At 37.0% G+C, this 17,355-nt stretch overlaps 3 protein-coding genes across 4 annotated transcripts; all 3 read right to left on the bottom strand.

The window, feature by feature from the left end:
• Nucleotides 1–1,050: 1,050 nt before the first annotated feature.
• Nucleotides 1,051–6,020, bottom strand: LOC143463531 (potassium voltage-gated channel subfamily A member 6-like). 2 transcript variants are annotated; one of them, XM_076962038.1, is made up of 10 exons: nucleotides 5,526–6,020; nucleotides 5,303–5,454; nucleotides 4,029–5,244; nucleotides 3,805–3,917; nucleotides 3,399–3,522; nucleotides 2,943–3,064; nucleotides 2,696–2,830; nucleotides 2,533–2,620; nucleotides 1,778–1,944; nucleotides 1,051–1,615 (listed from the first exon to the last, which is right to left on the bottom strand). In XM_076962038.1, exons 1-10 carry the CDS (start codon nucleotides 5,949–5,951, stop codon nucleotides 1,534–1,536), a joined length of 2,625 nt encoding a protein of 874 aa, XP_076818153.1. In that variant the 5' UTR covers nucleotides 5,952–6,020; the 3' UTR covers nucleotides 1,051–1,533. The 2 variants fall into 2 exon arrangements, with proteins under 2 accessions (XP_076818153.1, XP_076818154.1); XM_076962039.1 differs by lacking the exon at nucleotides 1,051–1,615 and having other exon boundaries at nucleotides 1,784–1,944; nucleotides 2,516–2,620.
• Nucleotides 6,021–8,314: 2,294 nt separating this feature from the next.
• Nucleotides 8,315–11,820, bottom strand: LOC143462567 (protein mono-ADP-ribosyltransferase PARP14-like). Its single transcript, XM_076960787.1, has 9 exons — nucleotides 11,686–11,820; nucleotides 11,392–11,550; nucleotides 11,093–11,211; nucleotides 10,732–10,877; nucleotides 10,465–10,657; nucleotides 9,603–9,729; nucleotides 9,360–9,493; nucleotides 9,110–9,281; nucleotides 8,315–8,871 (listed from the first exon to the last, which is right to left on the bottom strand). Exons 1-9 carry the CDS (start codon nucleotides 11,753–11,755, stop codon nucleotides 8,597–8,599), a joined length of 1,395 nt encoding a protein of 464 aa, XP_076816902.1. The 5' UTR covers nucleotides 11,756–11,820; the 3' UTR covers nucleotides 8,315–8,596.
• Nucleotides 11,820–17,343, bottom strand: LOC143462568 (protein mono-ADP-ribosyltransferase PARP9-like). Its single transcript, XM_076960788.1, has 9 exons — nucleotides 16,026–17,343; nucleotides 15,351–15,493; nucleotides 14,891–15,039; nucleotides 14,650–14,687; nucleotides 14,350–14,468; nucleotides 12,893–13,135; nucleotides 12,586–12,744; nucleotides 12,022–12,174; nucleotides 11,820–11,953 (listed from the first exon to the last, which is right to left on the bottom strand). Exons 1-9 carry the CDS (start codon nucleotides 16,043–16,045, stop codon nucleotides 11,826–11,828), a joined length of 1,152 nt encoding a protein of 383 aa, XP_076816903.1. The 5' UTR covers nucleotides 16,046–17,343; the 3' UTR covers nucleotides 11,820–11,825.
• Nucleotides 17,344–17,355: the final 12 nt, after the last annotated feature.

Here is a 17,355-nt window from a genome sequence, read left to right as displayed (position 1 = left end):
TACGACATCCTCGTTTATTGTCTTCCGAGCTGCTCCTGCATCACTCAATTCCCGCCTTAGCTCTTCTCTTGCCTGTTTTCTCAGCTTCAAGGCATGACGTCATGATACACGTCACGTTACATCAAGCACACGACTACTTTATTACATTCTGAACAATCGAGCATAGTGTTTGGGATTTTCATGGGATTCTCAGTTATCGGTATATAACCATGGAATTTACGGAAGTTAATTTTTCGGAAAACGTTATACATTTTAATTACGTCATATTTTATTCGTGGTAGCTGCTGGGTGTTTGAAGCGAATGTGCAGCTGTCGAGTTTATTGACGTCATTCCGACTTCGTGGAAAGGGAAAAGATTACTGACGTCATTGCAGATACGCACGGGGCAATCCAACCCGGAATTTCGTTGCGATTATTAGACTTAGCTTCATAAAGCAATCAAAAAAATCATCAGTGATTAATAGGGCAACCAGTTTTTTGACCTAAAAATTATAAATTTTGACCTTAAAATTTGTAAATTTTGACCTCATTTTGACCTAAAAAGTATATATTTTGACCTTATTTTGACCTAAAAAGTTTACATTTTGACCTTATTTTGACCTAAAAAGTTTAAATTTTGACCTCATTTTGAAAAACGCTATACTGATAGTCTCTACACTGTCTACAGCAACTTTCTTATCTAAAACTGCATTTAAAAATGACAAAATGCTTTTCTAGTGTTGACTTTTTTTTCGTTTCTGCGTATTAAGATTGACAACTTGCAGTTTCAAATGCAATGAAGTCACATCGTGACGTCACCAAACGCGCTGAAAAGCCTTCCCTCTCTTTGTGGATTTGGTTCTAAGTAAAATTTGCGGGATTGGAATTGTTTGCGGTACAAGAAAAGAGAAAAACGGAAGAAAAATATTACAAAATGGTTACAAAATTACAAGTTTAATAGATTTTGACCTAAAAAAAGACCTAAAGAAACAATTTGACCGTATTTTGACCTAACGTAACATTTTGACTTTATCTGACCTAATAACTTCTATACCACACGTCGTACAAAGCTGAAATTTGTTTTGTGCTTGTTTCATAGCATTCTGAGCAGGTAAAAAAAAATTGACCATATTGACTTTTGGTTGCCCTAGTGATTAATGTGGAAAATGAAAACACGCTCAGCTCTGTATAAATGTGGAGTGGCAAACATTGTGCTTGTGAGTGTGCTTGAGCGGAGGAGCAAACCGCATTCCTACACAAATCTACGCCAAAAGCACGCCTTGCCCGTTGCTGTTACCAGTCAATCTGCGGACACGAGTACTGCTGTGTAGACGTGCCCCCGTGTAACTGTTTTCAATGCGATCCGTTTCGTTAACTACAGGTCTGTTCGAACCAGCACCAGGAAGCCGGTAACATAATTGTTTTGGAAGTTGAACACGTAGCAGAAGGTATGAATTTCTGTTTACTGCATTCACGCAAAGTCGATCCTGCAGATGCAGAAATAAAACTGTTGTAAAATTTCGAAACGTTTCCATTTTCTTTTGAAACAATTGTTTAAACACTGGTTGCGCGCCGTGAAGCGTGACCGGAGCACTCTGCCGCCATTTTCATCTTCGCGGGGGAAACGTTGAAAATTCTATTGTGACGAAACAAAATATCGATTAGAAAGTGGACATATGATAAAAGTTTAAAAGAAAAATCGTGAAAATGTAAGAAAATGAAATGGATTTTCCAAATAATTAATAAAATTATGCTTCAAAAAGACAAAACTTTATTCTTGACAATCAACAAAACTCACCCGGACTTCGACGGAGACTTTTCGAGGCGCGAATCTATGCTCGCCATCGACATCTTGCGGTAGTGCTTCCTTGCAATGTTCCACAGTTGGGCAGCGTTCCTCTGCTGATTCGATGAGTCATCAGTGATGTTGCTAGCGCTTTTCCTCATCGCTTGGAATAAGTTTTTCTGAAAAATAGGAAGGAAATTAAAATTGGAGATGATAAAATTTTACTGATACTGCATCTGGTGTACTCAGTTCATATTCAAACGAGGCGACATGTGAAAATGACATGAACATGACAACATGACAAGTGACAGGTGAAACCGTCAGAACGCCTCAAGGTAACATCGCGTTGTGAAAACCTGTATCACTAGAGCAGGGCTGGCCAACCCGCGGCTCTTTGCCCGGTATTTTGCGGCCCTTTTGTTCATATTGAACCTCTGAAAGAGAGCACATCTTACCTATTTTAGGCAGATAAATAGGCTAATACAGAAAAGTAATCTCTACTGGCTAATGTTCAATTGATATTTGCTAAATAATAACTGATTACATCAGAATTCGACCCAGATTAAAGATGATGAAACTGAAACAATATCTGATGCAGTATTATGACGTAATAAGAAAAAGCGTCATAAATCATAATGTGTATGATGTAGCTCTTTGCGGTTTTGCAGTAAGAAGTGAGGCTCTTAGTCTCTGACTGGTTGGCCATCCCTGCACTAGAAACTCTAAACGCATATTTTGCATCAAAATTACGTCATCCGCAGATAGACCTGGAATCTGTCAACGTTGGCTGACTTTTGATGATCTTTTTCGTCTTCACTCTCCATCAAATCCTCCGGCATCAACTTGCACTCATCCCTAAAAACATTACGTCACACATGCTTCATAGTTACATCATCACTGTGAGCACAAGCGCTATTCTGTACAGCTTACTTGTCGAGATTGTACAGGTAATTAAAATTGGAGACGATGACCGGAACCGGAAAGGAAATGGAGAGAATACCCATTATTGCGCAACAGGCACCTGCCAGTTTTCCCCATAACGTAATCGGCGCTACGTCACCATACCTGAGGACACCAAATAAAAAGCTTCAAAATCGAACAACCACCAAGTTTTTGTGGTAATTACGGTTTTCGCTCGTCAAATAAATTTTTGATGTCACTACGAGACAAGCCGTACCCGACCGTTGTCATGGTGATGAGAGCCCACCAAAATGAGTCTGGGATGCTGACAAATAAAGAACCCTCGGTTCCGTATTCGACGAAATAGACGATGCTTGAGAACAGAATCGCGAGCACGACCTTGGCAAGAGACAAAATATGTTTTGATGAATAATTTAGCGACCTTGGTCATCTTCGACCGCGTTAAAAATAAAAATATTAATTTTTCAAGGTGTTGCTCTGAAAAGTAATTTTGGAATTGATGGTTTGACGCTCAAGTAAATGAATAATTCATTTTAACGTCGCAGTCACGTCAGTGTTTTCATTATTTAACGTGAAATCCCCTTTTGCAGTATCAAATGTTTCAGCGTTTCAACATTTTTTGCACATTTTAAACTTAAACGTGAATTGGTTAATCTAAAGGACAGTAAATAGTTGACCTGCACTTGCTCCAGTCCAATGAAGTCCAACTAACCTGAAAGCAGACGAGCAGAAACAAGACCCTGGTGCTTCGGACCAAAGTAAGTCCCAAAATGCGAAACCCTCTCGAATACCGTGACAGTTTCAAGATCCTCAACATTCGAACCAGACGAATGATTCTGCTCAAAAGTTATTGATTTTGTCCTAATGAACTTCACAACTTGATGGCTTTAAATCTTAGGTAGGGCTTAATATCTTTTGTTTGATGGTGGCTGAACCGCGTTAACCCAGTAGACAATTGCCTTAAACAGCAGACGATTTGAGAGCATTCTGGAGTTTATATTTACAGTATTTTAATATTCTTTAACACAATTCTCATTGAGATTACAAAACTTAAAGTTAACCCTAAAGCATTGTTAAGTATTTTATTTGATTATCTTTTATTTGAAACCGTTGCTCACCTGAGAATGGTAGCAGTCTGCGGGGGCCGGTGCTTCCCCGAGTCTACGGTGTTGACGAGGAGGGTGACGAAGTAGGGGACGATCGCAACAAAATCGATAATATTCAAGAAACTCTAAAACACACTTTTTCGAATTATCATTCACAGGTTTTTGTTTCGTTATTAAGTTCTTTGTCTAGCGTGTCAGTCATGTGCTGACAATTTTCAGCCACCATAGTTACCGACCTTCACAAATTTCTTCTTGTCAGGGCAACAAAAGAACCTGAGAGTCAGCTCGAGGACAAACCAAACGATGCAGCAAGTCTCGGTTAGAAAGAGGACCCCAGCCGGACTTCCCATGTACGCTTCCAGAACGAACCATCGGTTCGGTGATGTGCTCGGTTGCTTCTCCATCTCGGCACACACCGTGTACAACGTCATGAAAACGTCATCTTGTCTGCCTGCGTCAGCAAGGTAAATAGATTCTGTAGTCTTTGTTTGATGACGTAGTCTGTGCGTTTGATGCGTCGCACTAGCCGCTGGTTGCAATGCTTGCTGTGAAGAGGAAGGGACCAAAAAGTTAGTGTAGATTTCGCGGAGTTGCTTTTTGTGGCCAGAAAACTCTATTTGGCATCGAGCCAAGGCGTATCTGAACTTGAGATTCAAGTCAGATTGAAAGCTGCATTCGTTTAGTATGACCGAGCTTTCCTGCATGACAACGTCTTGAGAATACAAGTTCAGCAGCGGTATACCATTCGTTGAACCAAAATCGCGGTCTCTTGCCAAAAACCCCGCGCTCTCATTGTTCAAGAATCTTTCACACGCATTCAGAGCCGGCATGAAGTTCTTGTTCACGTCATGACGTAATGATTTAAAACTTTTCAGTGTTTCCAAACAAAAAACGACAACCGACACGATGATAACGAGAGCCGAAATGCAGGTGATGATCACAGACAACAACGAGCCTTCGTGGTTTTCGAAGAGTTGCCAGATAAATTTTTTCACTTTCCCATCGGGCATCGGTTTCTCCTTGGGCACGCAAAGTATCCCCTCGTCACGTAGAAACTGCTCGAGCGTGTCACGTCCAAAGGAATAAAACTTGAGCTCCTTCATGAAGGTGTCAATGGGAATGTTATCTGGCCGCCGGATAACGCCCCCGTTCACGTAGAAATCTAAAACTATCTCAAAAGTGTTGCGGTGTCGATCAAAAAAGTATTCGTTCCGTTTCCAGTCGAAATACCGCATTCTTTTCGCCGGGTTGCCTAGCAACGTTTCTGGATGACAATCCAGATTTCTGGAATCAATTTCAAATATTTTGCCGGATGCGTTAAATCTTTGTTTGTACTTTTCCGGAATGTCGCTGGAAAAACCTAAGTGTTGCCTATCTACGTAATAAATACGATTTATGGGTAACGGCATTATGACGTCATCATCTTGAGGGCTCAAGAGGACGGAGCTGACTCTAAAAAATAAAAAGTGACAAAAAAGCAACTAGATGATTTGTGCAAGAAATTACATACTTGCCGTTTTGAAGTTCAAGGTCATTTCCAAATAGAAACTTGATACTTTCCACTTCTTCGTTTTCTGAATTTTCATTCAATGACACAGACGATGGATAAGGTGACGTCATACTCTCCCGCTCAATATCTCGCTGCCGCCTGGGGCTCAGCCTCTGTGGATCGAAGACGAATGATTATGTTACATGAACGCTTAGAGCTCGCCTTTAAATTTAAGTTCAATTACTTTTCGTAGACGTAGATGACGTAATTTCTTGCTGCAGACTTCCTCGTCTTCCGAACTTTTCCCACCGAACCCGAGCCCGGACATTCTTGCATGATTCGATATCAAAGGATACACCTTCAGGCTCACGTCTGACAACGAAAGATCCGTCGACTGGTCGTTGTCGTGCGATGACGTCATCCTGCCATCACTTGCGATACTCGAGGACGTAATAGACGAAAGTGACGTCACGTAATCGCGAGGTCCACCAACTGCGGGACTTGATGATCTGAAATTGTCTCCTTCGCGCATTTCGTAAATTTTGGAAACATTTGAAGTGTGGTTTGACGTCATTGTTGACATTTTGGACTCGATGTTATGCTTGGGACTTTCCCATTCTTTGCGTTGTTTTTTGTGGTTTGTGTCCGCTTTGACGTCATAGGTATCCATGTGAATGTAAAAACCTAAATTTGTGTCGTCACGGAGTAATCTCAAAGTTTCAGGTTTAATAAATGACGTAATTCAGAACCTGTCAATCAAATATAGGACCATAAATGGCAAGTAATAATGAATCACTCGCCAGGCTGAAGACGACTTATCACCAAAGAATAATTAAATCAAATCAAATCAAGCCAAGAATCCAAGATGTGACATCTTCTTTCACAAAATAACTTTTATAGAGACACTATTCGCCAAAAATATTGAGTCAGATAAATTGACATCATTGACACTTGCAGGCCGAAACAAGCGTTATTTTCTAAGTTTTATTAACCTTCTTCTTTTCATGCACGGAGTGCAAGTTGTTATGGCAGACTTTTAAGATCAATGAGGAATTAATTTTAAGAACAAATAAATCAATACAGAAATTCACTTCTCTCATCCGCTATTCCGCTCTTCATTACAAACTGGTCAACGTTAATTGAATTACCGTCGTGCACCGTACACTCGGCTAAATGGTTAAGCTTTTTTCGATGCCGCTCGATGCTTACAACAGTTCATTGGCTGAAGAATTGCCAAGACAAAGACAAGAACTGACAGACTAAGGCCCTTTGTTTGAAAAAGACTGTCTTCGATACTTTTGTGGTTACCAGCATCGACGTTGAGAACTTTTTCGCGGCTATCGTGTTTATCCGAATAGAAGCCAGTAAGCCACGTCACGCCAACTAATCCGCTTACTTCTTTTTAAAGCATTTTATGCAGCTTTTAATGAAGGATCTTACCATAAAAACTTTATTTAACCGGTAACTTACCTTATGAACAATAGTTAATTAGCTGATAATCCTGTAGTGATGAAAGTATGAGTTACGCTAACTTCTTTGAGTCCCTTTAGTTAATATAAGATAACGTTTTCACATTTTCAAGTTGGACACCGAGGTTGTTTGAATTGTAGGCCACTAATTTAAAAAGTTTTCGCACGTATACATAACACTACTCTGGTAATCTGCAAAGCAGTACATTTGTAATTTGAAATCGTTGCCTAAATAAGGGTCGTTTGTGACAAAGCGTATATTTGTGTGTGAGGTAGGCCTACACGAAACGCTTCTATTATGGCTTCTTCTAGCTTCTTTTATCAAGTCAGCTTTTGACCAAGTAAATACCGTACTAAAAGTTTCAAATTCGGAAACCATAGCTACATTGAGGCAAATGATGCAGTTGTCTCAGTAAATTTTCTGAAATTTTGGCGCAAAACATTCTCCCTGCAAAACTACATTTAACAACATAGCCGGGGACGTACTTGACATATTTGCCTCGATAAAAATTTTACCCCGGCTACGGCCTTGAATACAGTATGTGGGCTTGTACGTTGTTACGCCTATCAAATTAAACCAGAACTTAACCATATGTTGAAGTTGAGCAAATCGGTCGTCAAAATATTAACTATAGCATAATTTCATTTTTGATAACTTTTGCTCTATAAGCGGCTCTTGGAATTCTTGATCCCAGCGTTGGGCTACTAACACACGATCTATGAAAATGCAGCTAAAATACAACCTCTTGTCCTTGCTGTACCTTGCCTGTTTGTCTAGAATTAATATTGTATAACCTTTGGCACGAAATGTTCTTTCGTACATTAATAAGTGTGACATAGAAGATGAGACGCATGAAATATTTATTCGGGCGAAGAGTAAGTCTCGCATACATCGTCAAAAAGCACTTTACTCTCCTGCCTTGTCAACTGTCAGGCATTTAGTGTAAGAATTTTGAGCGCAAAACTGGATCCTTCTTTAAAAGACTGACGTCAGATATTCGGTCTACTTTCCAACGTTATTACTGCACGGCTGGTGTTGTTGTTTTATAAGTGGCATGTGTTGTAAATGCAGTGCACATGTGGAAAGCCAAGTTAAAACAATTCGACTGAAAATCGTAAGGCGCCTACTGACGGAAGACTAACAGGCATCGTACATAGCGTCAGCCGTCAGGAGAGAGTAGCAGTTCTGAACGGTCCCGAGAATCCATTGTATCTGACTTTCAAGTTGCTTTCAAGTCTCGGACTGAACTTAAAAGCTAAACTGAAAATTAAAACTGAACTGACAAATGGGCGAATTGTTAAAAAGTGAACGAAAATATAAAGGAAGTAATCAATTAACTGAAAAGAATGTAAAGTACTTGGTAACGTAAATAATAATTGTCTCTGACGATGATATATAAATGGGGACACATCGCTATGTACAAAACAGTATCTGTTTAGAGTTTAGACTGTTTCCAATTTGGAAACCAAACTGCGGAAAGAAATGACCTGGTTACAACTCCGCCATTTTCTTCTGTTAACTTCATGTCTTAAAAAAGTTTATCGGTGGAAAAAAGTAACCGATGAAACGACACCGTACGATTTTCACCAAGATACTGGTTTATTTAAAAAGAGCATGGACTGCAATGTAATATGAATCAATTCAAAATTCCAGGCAACACTGATTACAAAAACACTTCATTGCAATGGAAAATAAAATTGCACATTACTGTAAATATTTCAATCAATCGATTGCATATTGTCATCACCAGATATGTTTAAATGATTTAAATACGGTTTAACATTTATAAAACAACTTCAAATATTTTATCGAATACAGAATAAACACTTAACAAATACTATTTATTTAAGTAAAAGTGATTAAGTAGGAAGGATATGCGCTAGAATCTTTAAAGACAACAAAAATCGACGGAGCCTTCACATCATCTACAACGGAGTCAAATGCACGATTCGTATCTGGGCAAATTGGGGCTGCTCGCAGGCCTGAGTTTCCCGAGCAAAAATTACCAGTCAAAACTCTTGCAAGGAACATGTGTTTTGTCGATGGGTTGTTGACTGTAGAATAACGCACGGAATAGCTTGAATTCACATGGAAGTAGGTTCCTTTCCCATACAAGGTTGCTATGTAAACAGTATGAAGTAAACAGTCACACTTCGAATGGATACGCAGTACAACATCAGTATACATATAAGTTAGAAATGAAACATTTACCAGAATCACTCCTTACCAGTCAATGCTGTTGTTACGTGTATTACTATTTCTGCTATTAATGTCATCAAGAATTTCGTGTTTCTCCACACTTTTCCAGGAGCAAATGCAATTTAAGACTCATATTAAACACAACACCTATATGCTTACCATTTTTGCCAGCAAAGCCTCGATCAAATCCGTGCTTATAAATGTCATCAGCCGATGTAGTCCCGTGGAACAGCTTACGTTCGGCTGGCGAATCAGACAGCATACACCTCTCTACGTGTTGCTTCTTCAGCTCATATTGCTTGTACAGTGCGGGGTTTTGCACTCGTTCAATCTGTCAGTCATAACATTTTTCCTGATAATTGCTGAAGAGAATCCCATTAATAACCATGGAGAAATCATATGATTTTACTTTGACAAGATTCTGGATAGCAGGTTTGCTCTCCATGAATTTTTGCTTGATTTTCTTGTAATCATACGAAGTAGGATCAAGGGACACTTTCAACCAACTTTCACCAAGCATAGCTGTCCATTCCGGTGGAAGATCTAGAATATTAAATATAATTTCTGCTTTCAATTATCAAACATGGTGGACGCTCATACTTAAGATAATATTGCAAAGGTTGAAGTTTGCACAAACAGTAAAACATCATGCCTTCTGACATGGAGTTGATTGACTTCAGCTTGCCGGACAAGGAGAGAAACTGAAAATTGTGTGAAACTAGATCTATGATAATTTCACTTCCAAACAAAGGCAGAGAAAACTTCTTATCCTTAATTTTCTGGAATGCAATAGGAAAACAAAAGCATCTCCTAAGAAATATGAATATTTGCTTGAAACTGCTACTAATAAAAAATCTAACATATTATTACCAGTCATTACAGACAGTTGTCGCAAGAAGACAACGGAAACATATTTACACTCATCATAAAAACCTAGCTGTCATTACCTCTGCCAAGGAGATAAGTAGTCCTATATTTTTTCATGCACATTTGTTTGTCTGTTAGCAACATTACTCAAAAATGTGTGATCTAATTTTGATAAAACTTTCAACAGATGAAAGACTGATAAATCTTGGAGCTGCTAACCCCACCAGGGCCTGAGTTACGGTTGCAAAAATTCATCACACGTCTTGTCTACTTACCTTTCTCTGCAAAAGAAGTTATACACGCAGACATGTGGATGGAGAAAAACACACATGAAGGCAGGCACAAGAAACAAAAAACTTCAGGAAATATTTGTTACGCATTCCACGAGATGAAAGTTTGAGTTGTCGTTTATAATTGAGACAAACAGTGCTGTATTTCTGACAATGCCACATGGGTGTAATAAGCTGTATTGGCAGAGGCATGCATTCTTGAAGTGCCTTTCTAGTGCATGCATTTAACTGATAACTCCTTGTTTATTCATGAAACGCTATCTCCAGCACATTGCAAAAGTTGTAACAGTGACAGAATGGTTAAATTTTGTTACTTTATATAAAAAATTTCGGCCATACAGAACAGATTGTAGCAACCTTGTGATTGTCCTCAATAGCGAAAGATGTACGCAGGGGCAACAGTTGAAAATGCTGATGTGGCACACCCCATTTCCAGAGAGAGGTTTTTGACAGTGCTCTGGCATCTTTCGCCTCTGACATGACTTTCTCTATAAATGCCTCCATTTCAACTACAGCTTTTTTAAGACCATGGACAATGATCTCGGAATTTCTATAAACAAGTCACAAGATACACAATTTAGTAGAAATTCTACTGATAAATTATGCATTTTAACAAATACTAACATTTCACTGAATATCACCGAAACGTTTAAGTCTACTGCTTTGAGAATTATATCAATGTAATCTTGGTTTTCCATGTTTGAAAGATTTTCTTTCACAACTTTTCTCAAAACGTTTTGATCCATAAACAACTGTAATTTTTCTTTAGCCTGAAGTTGTAAAAATATGTTTCACATAAGAACGCATTACAAGTGCTTTAAAAAGTGCAATATCTTTTATAGTAACATTGAAACGATTGATATTAAGTCGATTGCTGACACAATAAATAGTACTATCAGGATTTTGATTGGTCAGTACATTTTTATTAAAATATCTCCAATTACAGTTGTAGTTTATTAATTGCAGTAAATTAGCTGTGACCCACTGTTTTGGAAAGTTGTTGACTGTTGCATATAATTTCTATCTCCACATCTTCATTCTTTGTCACTGATTTCAGATATGTTTGAGCCAAAAGTTTTTCCCTTTTCCCACGTTTCAATATTTCTAGACATTCAAAATGAAACGTGTGCTATTAGTTTGTTTACCATTAAAATAATTACCTCTGGTATAAAATCATACCGGATAGTAAAGTATCAAAATGCCATTTGTATTGCTACCATCACAAATACTACCAAACCAATATTACGTTTGTTATGAGTGTAAACATTAAATTAAAGAATGAACCTTTTTTCAACAGAATATTTGCTCGAAAAGCTTTTATCATATTTTTCTGGAAAACAACCACTTTTATTTGTCTCACATAAGTTGGATTGGTAGCGGCAAATTTTTCAAATGCTCCAGACATGCAAGATGCCACGTTTTCAACCGACAGACCTACTTTTCCTGTGCAATAAAAATTTCATTCACTTGTTCAGGTAATGTGACATAGCTTTGCATTCCATGGTTTTTCAGTTTTGCGAAGCTAATTTGTATTACTTTATTGCTGTATACAGTTTATGGCCTTTTAAAGTTGTTTACCTGTTCCCAGAGCTGGGATTGCCAAAGATGAAACTTTAAGCTTTTCGGCTTGCTCCAAAGCCATAACCATTCTATCATGATGTTCTGATAATGTTCCTGGAGTTACGATATGAATAACAAATTGGCAGGACAAATTCCCCTTATTTGTTATTCTCAGGAATTGCGATTTTGCCACTGGATCTTGATTGCATTGGTCCTGTTACCTGCTTGATTCTATTGGTCCTGTTACTGTTACCTGCTTTCCTCAAAAGAGCAGCAGAAATTGCTCCTAAAGAAACAAAATATAGTCAGTTGCATAAAACACCATTGCAACTATATCACTTAAACTTCACTTACCTCGTGAAAGATCAAAATCATCCGATAGTAGTTTGGTAAAGGCTCCATTGACTATTGCATCAGGATTATCACTAGTTATGTCACCTTGTATTACGGAAACACTTATATTTTTGTAGCTCAGTTCTGAACGATCCTTAAATTGGGTCTCTACATCTGCAAAATTAAATTACAAATTGTCTTAACTAGGTTGGTAAGTCATTTGCCCCAATGTTCTTCTTGCCTTGGCACACATTGCACAGTTAAGGCATGAAACACATAAACTATTAGTACGCCAAGCAAATGGATGCTTTCAAAAGTTTCAATTTGAATACACAAACATTTACGGTATTACACCCTGTGGGAGTAAGCGGTCCAATCGCATAAAGCAATAATTTTCGTGCATACAAAATGATAAAACGTTGACTGAAAACTTTTAAATTACAAAAAATATTCTCCAGCTTAAAGATTTACACTCTTGGCGTGTTATTGGGCGACCACTATTTTAAAAAGAGCATCGCTCACGCTCGTCAATAAATAAAAGAACTCGTGCCCAGCTCTTCAGCTCTTATCATGTTCAACACCGACCTTTCAAAATCAAGGTGTTTTGGAGAAAAGTGCTCAGCATCGAAGACTGAAATATCACAAGTTTAATGGCTTTAACACTCCTTGGATTGGTCGATGCAAACTCTTCTATTGCTTTAGAGATTGACTTTGCTACAGTGGCACAATTTAATTCCATGATCCCTAAGCAACAAGTCGTCTGCTGAATAGCAACTATGAAAATGAGTAATTCATGCCTATCACATGTACTGTCTATCATGGGTTTAATTTGACAATTGGTGACAACTTATGATAAATTAAACCCCCTTTATGACACTAATTAGGTCATCACCTGTCCCAATGGCAGGGATGGCAATAGACGCAGCGTTTAATTTTTCAGCCGTTTCGAGAGCTAATTTGACCCTGTTTTGACACTGTTGTTCATTAGATGGAGACACAAGATGTATAACATAATCGCATTGAAGGTTTCCTTCATTGGTAACTCTTAGAAATGGAGACTTCATGAAAGGATTGTTTTGACATTGTTGCTGCATTTTGTCTCCTGCTTTTCTAAGTAGGGCTGCACTCTGGGCACCTACAAAAAATTCAATTGTAAGCTAGTTTTGCATCTGGTGACGTTCATTGATCAAGCTTGTAACTCAGGTTTGCTGAAGTAGAACAAAAAACATATAATATAAAAGATCAAATCTGAAATCTGGCTTATACGTGAGAATTTTAATAAGCATCCAACAGAGTCAAGCCAATGATTTTTACTTTACAAATTTCTCAATATTGCAATACGTGTTTTAACTAGTCAGTTATCATTTGTCAAGTTTGATTCAAACCATCTTAAATCGGCCAAATTCTATAATTTTTTTTCAGTTGAGTATAAGTTATTGTAAAAAACGTTTCTGTTTGTTGTTTCCTTAATTTAAATGCAATCATTTCAGAGGTTTGACTAAAGTCAATTCAAATATGCCTGGGCAACAATTCATTACAACAAATCGTTGCAGCCAATCATTACAATGCAGGTATCTAAACAACATATGTACAGGATGGGAAAGTAAGTCTGTTTTTATAAGTTGTATTTACTTGCTCTGTACTTTCACTTTTACCATCATGCTATTGGACTCTAATAAACTTAAGAGATAAAAAAAACTTTACTGACCCAGCACAAATCAGCTTGTTCAACTTTAAATTATTATTAAATTGTTGTTTGTTCTGGCATAGAAACACCTCATATCATGGCTGATAGTGATGTTTATACAGCTGCACTGTCAGTAAATGAATTGACATTTTAACTAAATGAGAAGTGTTAATAAGTAACCACAAAAATCTGTACGGATGCATAATCTGGAGTTTATTATATTTTAGTCAAAACCAACATTTATAATTCATTTTAAGCAATTCATTTACAAACATTAATAAATATGTAAGATAGACTATTATTGATTGTGGGCTGTGCTGTATGGTAGCATGTTTTCAGTTTCAGATTATCCAATTGACCCAACAAACATCATTAAATACAGTCTGTTTGCGAATTTTCTATCAAAAATTAACCAGAGTGTTCATATGAAGTGAGGCAACTTCCTAATAATATAATCAATCATGTGTGTAAAGCTATTGCATGATGAATAAAATTTAAACTATAAGTAATAATAACTAGATTTGAATTCCTACATTAAAAACAATATGTTTTTGTACAACCGTTAAAAAAACTGAATCAGGTAGTAGCATTGATGGATTTTATTGGTGCATTTGACTTTGTGCATTCAGAACAATGTTTCTTTAAGTTATCACACCCTGTACCTTGCGAAAGAATAAAGTTACCACCAACACTGTTGACAATTACATCTGAGTTGTCATTTGTAATATCTCCATGAACAACCGTAACCGCTATCTCTCCAAACCTGGCTTGAATCAGTGCGCTGAATAACATTAATATACCATTGCTAAACATTGACGAATCAAAATATTTATAAGCATTGTCCAGTAAATGATACCTTCATGTATTGATTGGCAAGTTACTGATAAAAACGGCCTAGTTCAGCGGGTAATTTGAACAGTGTATTACGATAAATGTAAATTCCAATCCAGGTTTAGACTTACTCCGAAACAGAGTTGATTCTTTTTGTTGTGGCTTCATCCTTTATTGTACGAAAGGCATTACGTGCAAAAAATTAGAAAAATGTTCATAAGCAAAAATGAAGAATGTACATTACTCAAAATGTTACCAGTATCACGCTTGACTATAGCAGGGAAAATCATAAATAGTTTTTAAATATCTGAAAAAAGCCATTTCCTTAAATAAATTTGTCATAATTTTTGTTTAATAACTTTGCTATCATACCATCTTCACTGCAACAGTGCTCTTAGTGTCATCCTCAAGTTGACTTTTCGATCGAATCCAGCTCGCTGATGTGAAAAGCGCGGTTAACCCAGGATTAGAGAATGATAGTTTTATTTTAGTCAACTTCAGTTGGCGAAGGTACGCCAAGGCTGAAAAAGAAATACATCAGACTGTCAACAACAGCTTTTGTTACAGTTATGCTATTCAAAGTTATGGTGTAGAAATGAATGTTGTACATCGATGGGACATCAATGTAAACACCACACTGTATAAAGTTATTATTTGTTACAAATACCTAATTTGCTTAAACTTGCTTTTGAACTCACACATGTAAGTTCGAATATTTACAAGCCATAAGTTGTTAGTTATTTCGTTTAGCTCATGGTGAAACCACAATAACATATATTGCAGCTGTCATAGACACAACCAATACAGTAAAAATAAAGTTACAAAATTTTACCAGGTTCCACATCTTCCAAGCTGCCACATATTTCCACTCCAGTCTCGACCGGTTTCACTTCAATGTTGGAAAGGTAAGATGTAATATGAGCCAGAATCCATTTAGAATGGGTCGCTTGACAGGGAATGATTCGCGACGTTTTACTAGAAGACATAGTGGGGCCTTATTTTGGGATTTTGCATAATCTGCCTTGAAGTCTACTAACCAATTTAATTATCCTCTGCACAGAATAGAAGATATGATGTCTATTAGAAGCAAAATGAATGCCTCAAACTTTACAGCACTTGACGGTTTGCGCCATGGAGTGAATCTTAGATATCTAAATGGCAGCTAGTCTAACAACTAAATGGTAATATCAATAAATTGATATTATAAATTCAATTATACTTTTTTGTTTACTGTCAGGCCAAATTTGAAATCGTAAGTTATCAAACACTAAGATCTGCAAGAGGTAGAGTAGGGTGTTCCAACTTAAATTTAATAGGAGCAATAACTAAAAGTCAACCCATAGGGGCAGGCAAAATGATATTGATCTATGTGATGTTAAAAAAGCAGAAGAAAAGTTGGTAAACATAACGCCGCTAATTAGCCAAAAGAAAGTTACTTTAACTTTCTACATTGGAAGTTATGCCTATTTTCTTTCAGTGGAATATCACTGAGTTCACGAGGAATTACCTATCGTGGTTGTGCGGCATCAACAATTTCTGGGAAGACTAAAAAAACTAAAGATCAAATAAAATGCATTCATCAGAACATGCACACAAGTAAGCTCTGAGTCGGGATTGAGCACAGAGAAATCATCGCTGAGTGTAAGTCATGCAAAGACTTTACTCAGCCGTAGGATAACCAGTGTGATACACCATAAGATTTCATTTTTTATTTTGGGTTTTGATTATATGACATGTCTGGTTTTCAATTTTTTTCCAGCATTTTAAAAGTCAAGCAAGCAAAGTTTTTTTTAGATTTAGATAAAGATTTTTCGTTTTAAGTTAATTCTGTCACCTTTCTACAGTCAGACAGTATTTATACATACTTTCACATCTGTAAAGTTATCTTAGAAATATTTGCTACAACTTCGAGGAACTATTACTTTGACCATTAACCTATTTGGCTTGTGTCCAAAATAAAACCTGTTTTACCCTTCCTGTTCATGTAAGACAGCTTTATGCTGTGACTCCACCAGACAGATGCACAACTATTGATACCAATAAGTCAAAATAAGGTCAGACTTATGATATGCTCTGTCCATAATAATAAACCTAGCCGTCTATTAAGAGCAAATTCAGCTTTGAACACGGTTTTGTGAAGTGTTGGCTTCATAAACATTTACAAACGTTTTGCTGATATAAAACAATAATTGCCTATAATGAATAAATAATTATTAATCAGTTCCAACATTCCTCCAGTGTCACTATTTTTCATTTTAAACAAACAATGCCCCACTCTGAGCGAACAACTGATGGTCACCAAGTGTCAATTTCCTGGTTTATATGTGTTTCTGTGTTATTTTATGTAACTTGTGTACCAGTCTGTTAAACAACATTCAGACATTGTGGAATTAGATTTTGTTTACACTTTATTGTTATAAATGCGTTTATATTCTTATGTCAAGTTTTCAACAGCAGTTCAGATCTGAACATGGGCTAAAACCCATCCCACAAAAATTCAGAGCCCAATCCATTGAAAACTTACAGCCCAGCCATTTCAATGTCTATAGCGTAACCCATTTCCATTATGAGAATCTGAGCCATTATTAAGCTACTCGGTGCTACTTTTAATACTAAATTACTTGCTAATATTATTAATGTTAGATGTCTGTTGATTTAGTTAAAAGCTTGAGTCATTTTCATTATTTGCAAAAGGAAAAATGGAAATTACAAAAGAAAAACGCAAAATAATTTTTTCTGTCTCATCGGTCTCACACTTCTCCTACTCTGTATATTCAGCATAAAGAAAATACTTGAGTGAAAACATGAAATTTTTAAATACCGTAATAGAGATCACA

This window comes from Clavelina lepadiformis, chromosome 6, assembly GCF_947623445.1.
Source record: "Clavelina lepadiformis chromosome 6, kaClaLepa1.1, whole genome shotgun sequence".
Taxonomy (NCBI): domain Eukaryota; kingdom Metazoa; phylum Chordata; class Ascidiacea; order Aplousobranchia; family Clavelinidae; genus Clavelina; species Clavelina lepadiformis.
This window is presented reverse-complemented; position numbering and strand designations above follow the sequence as displayed.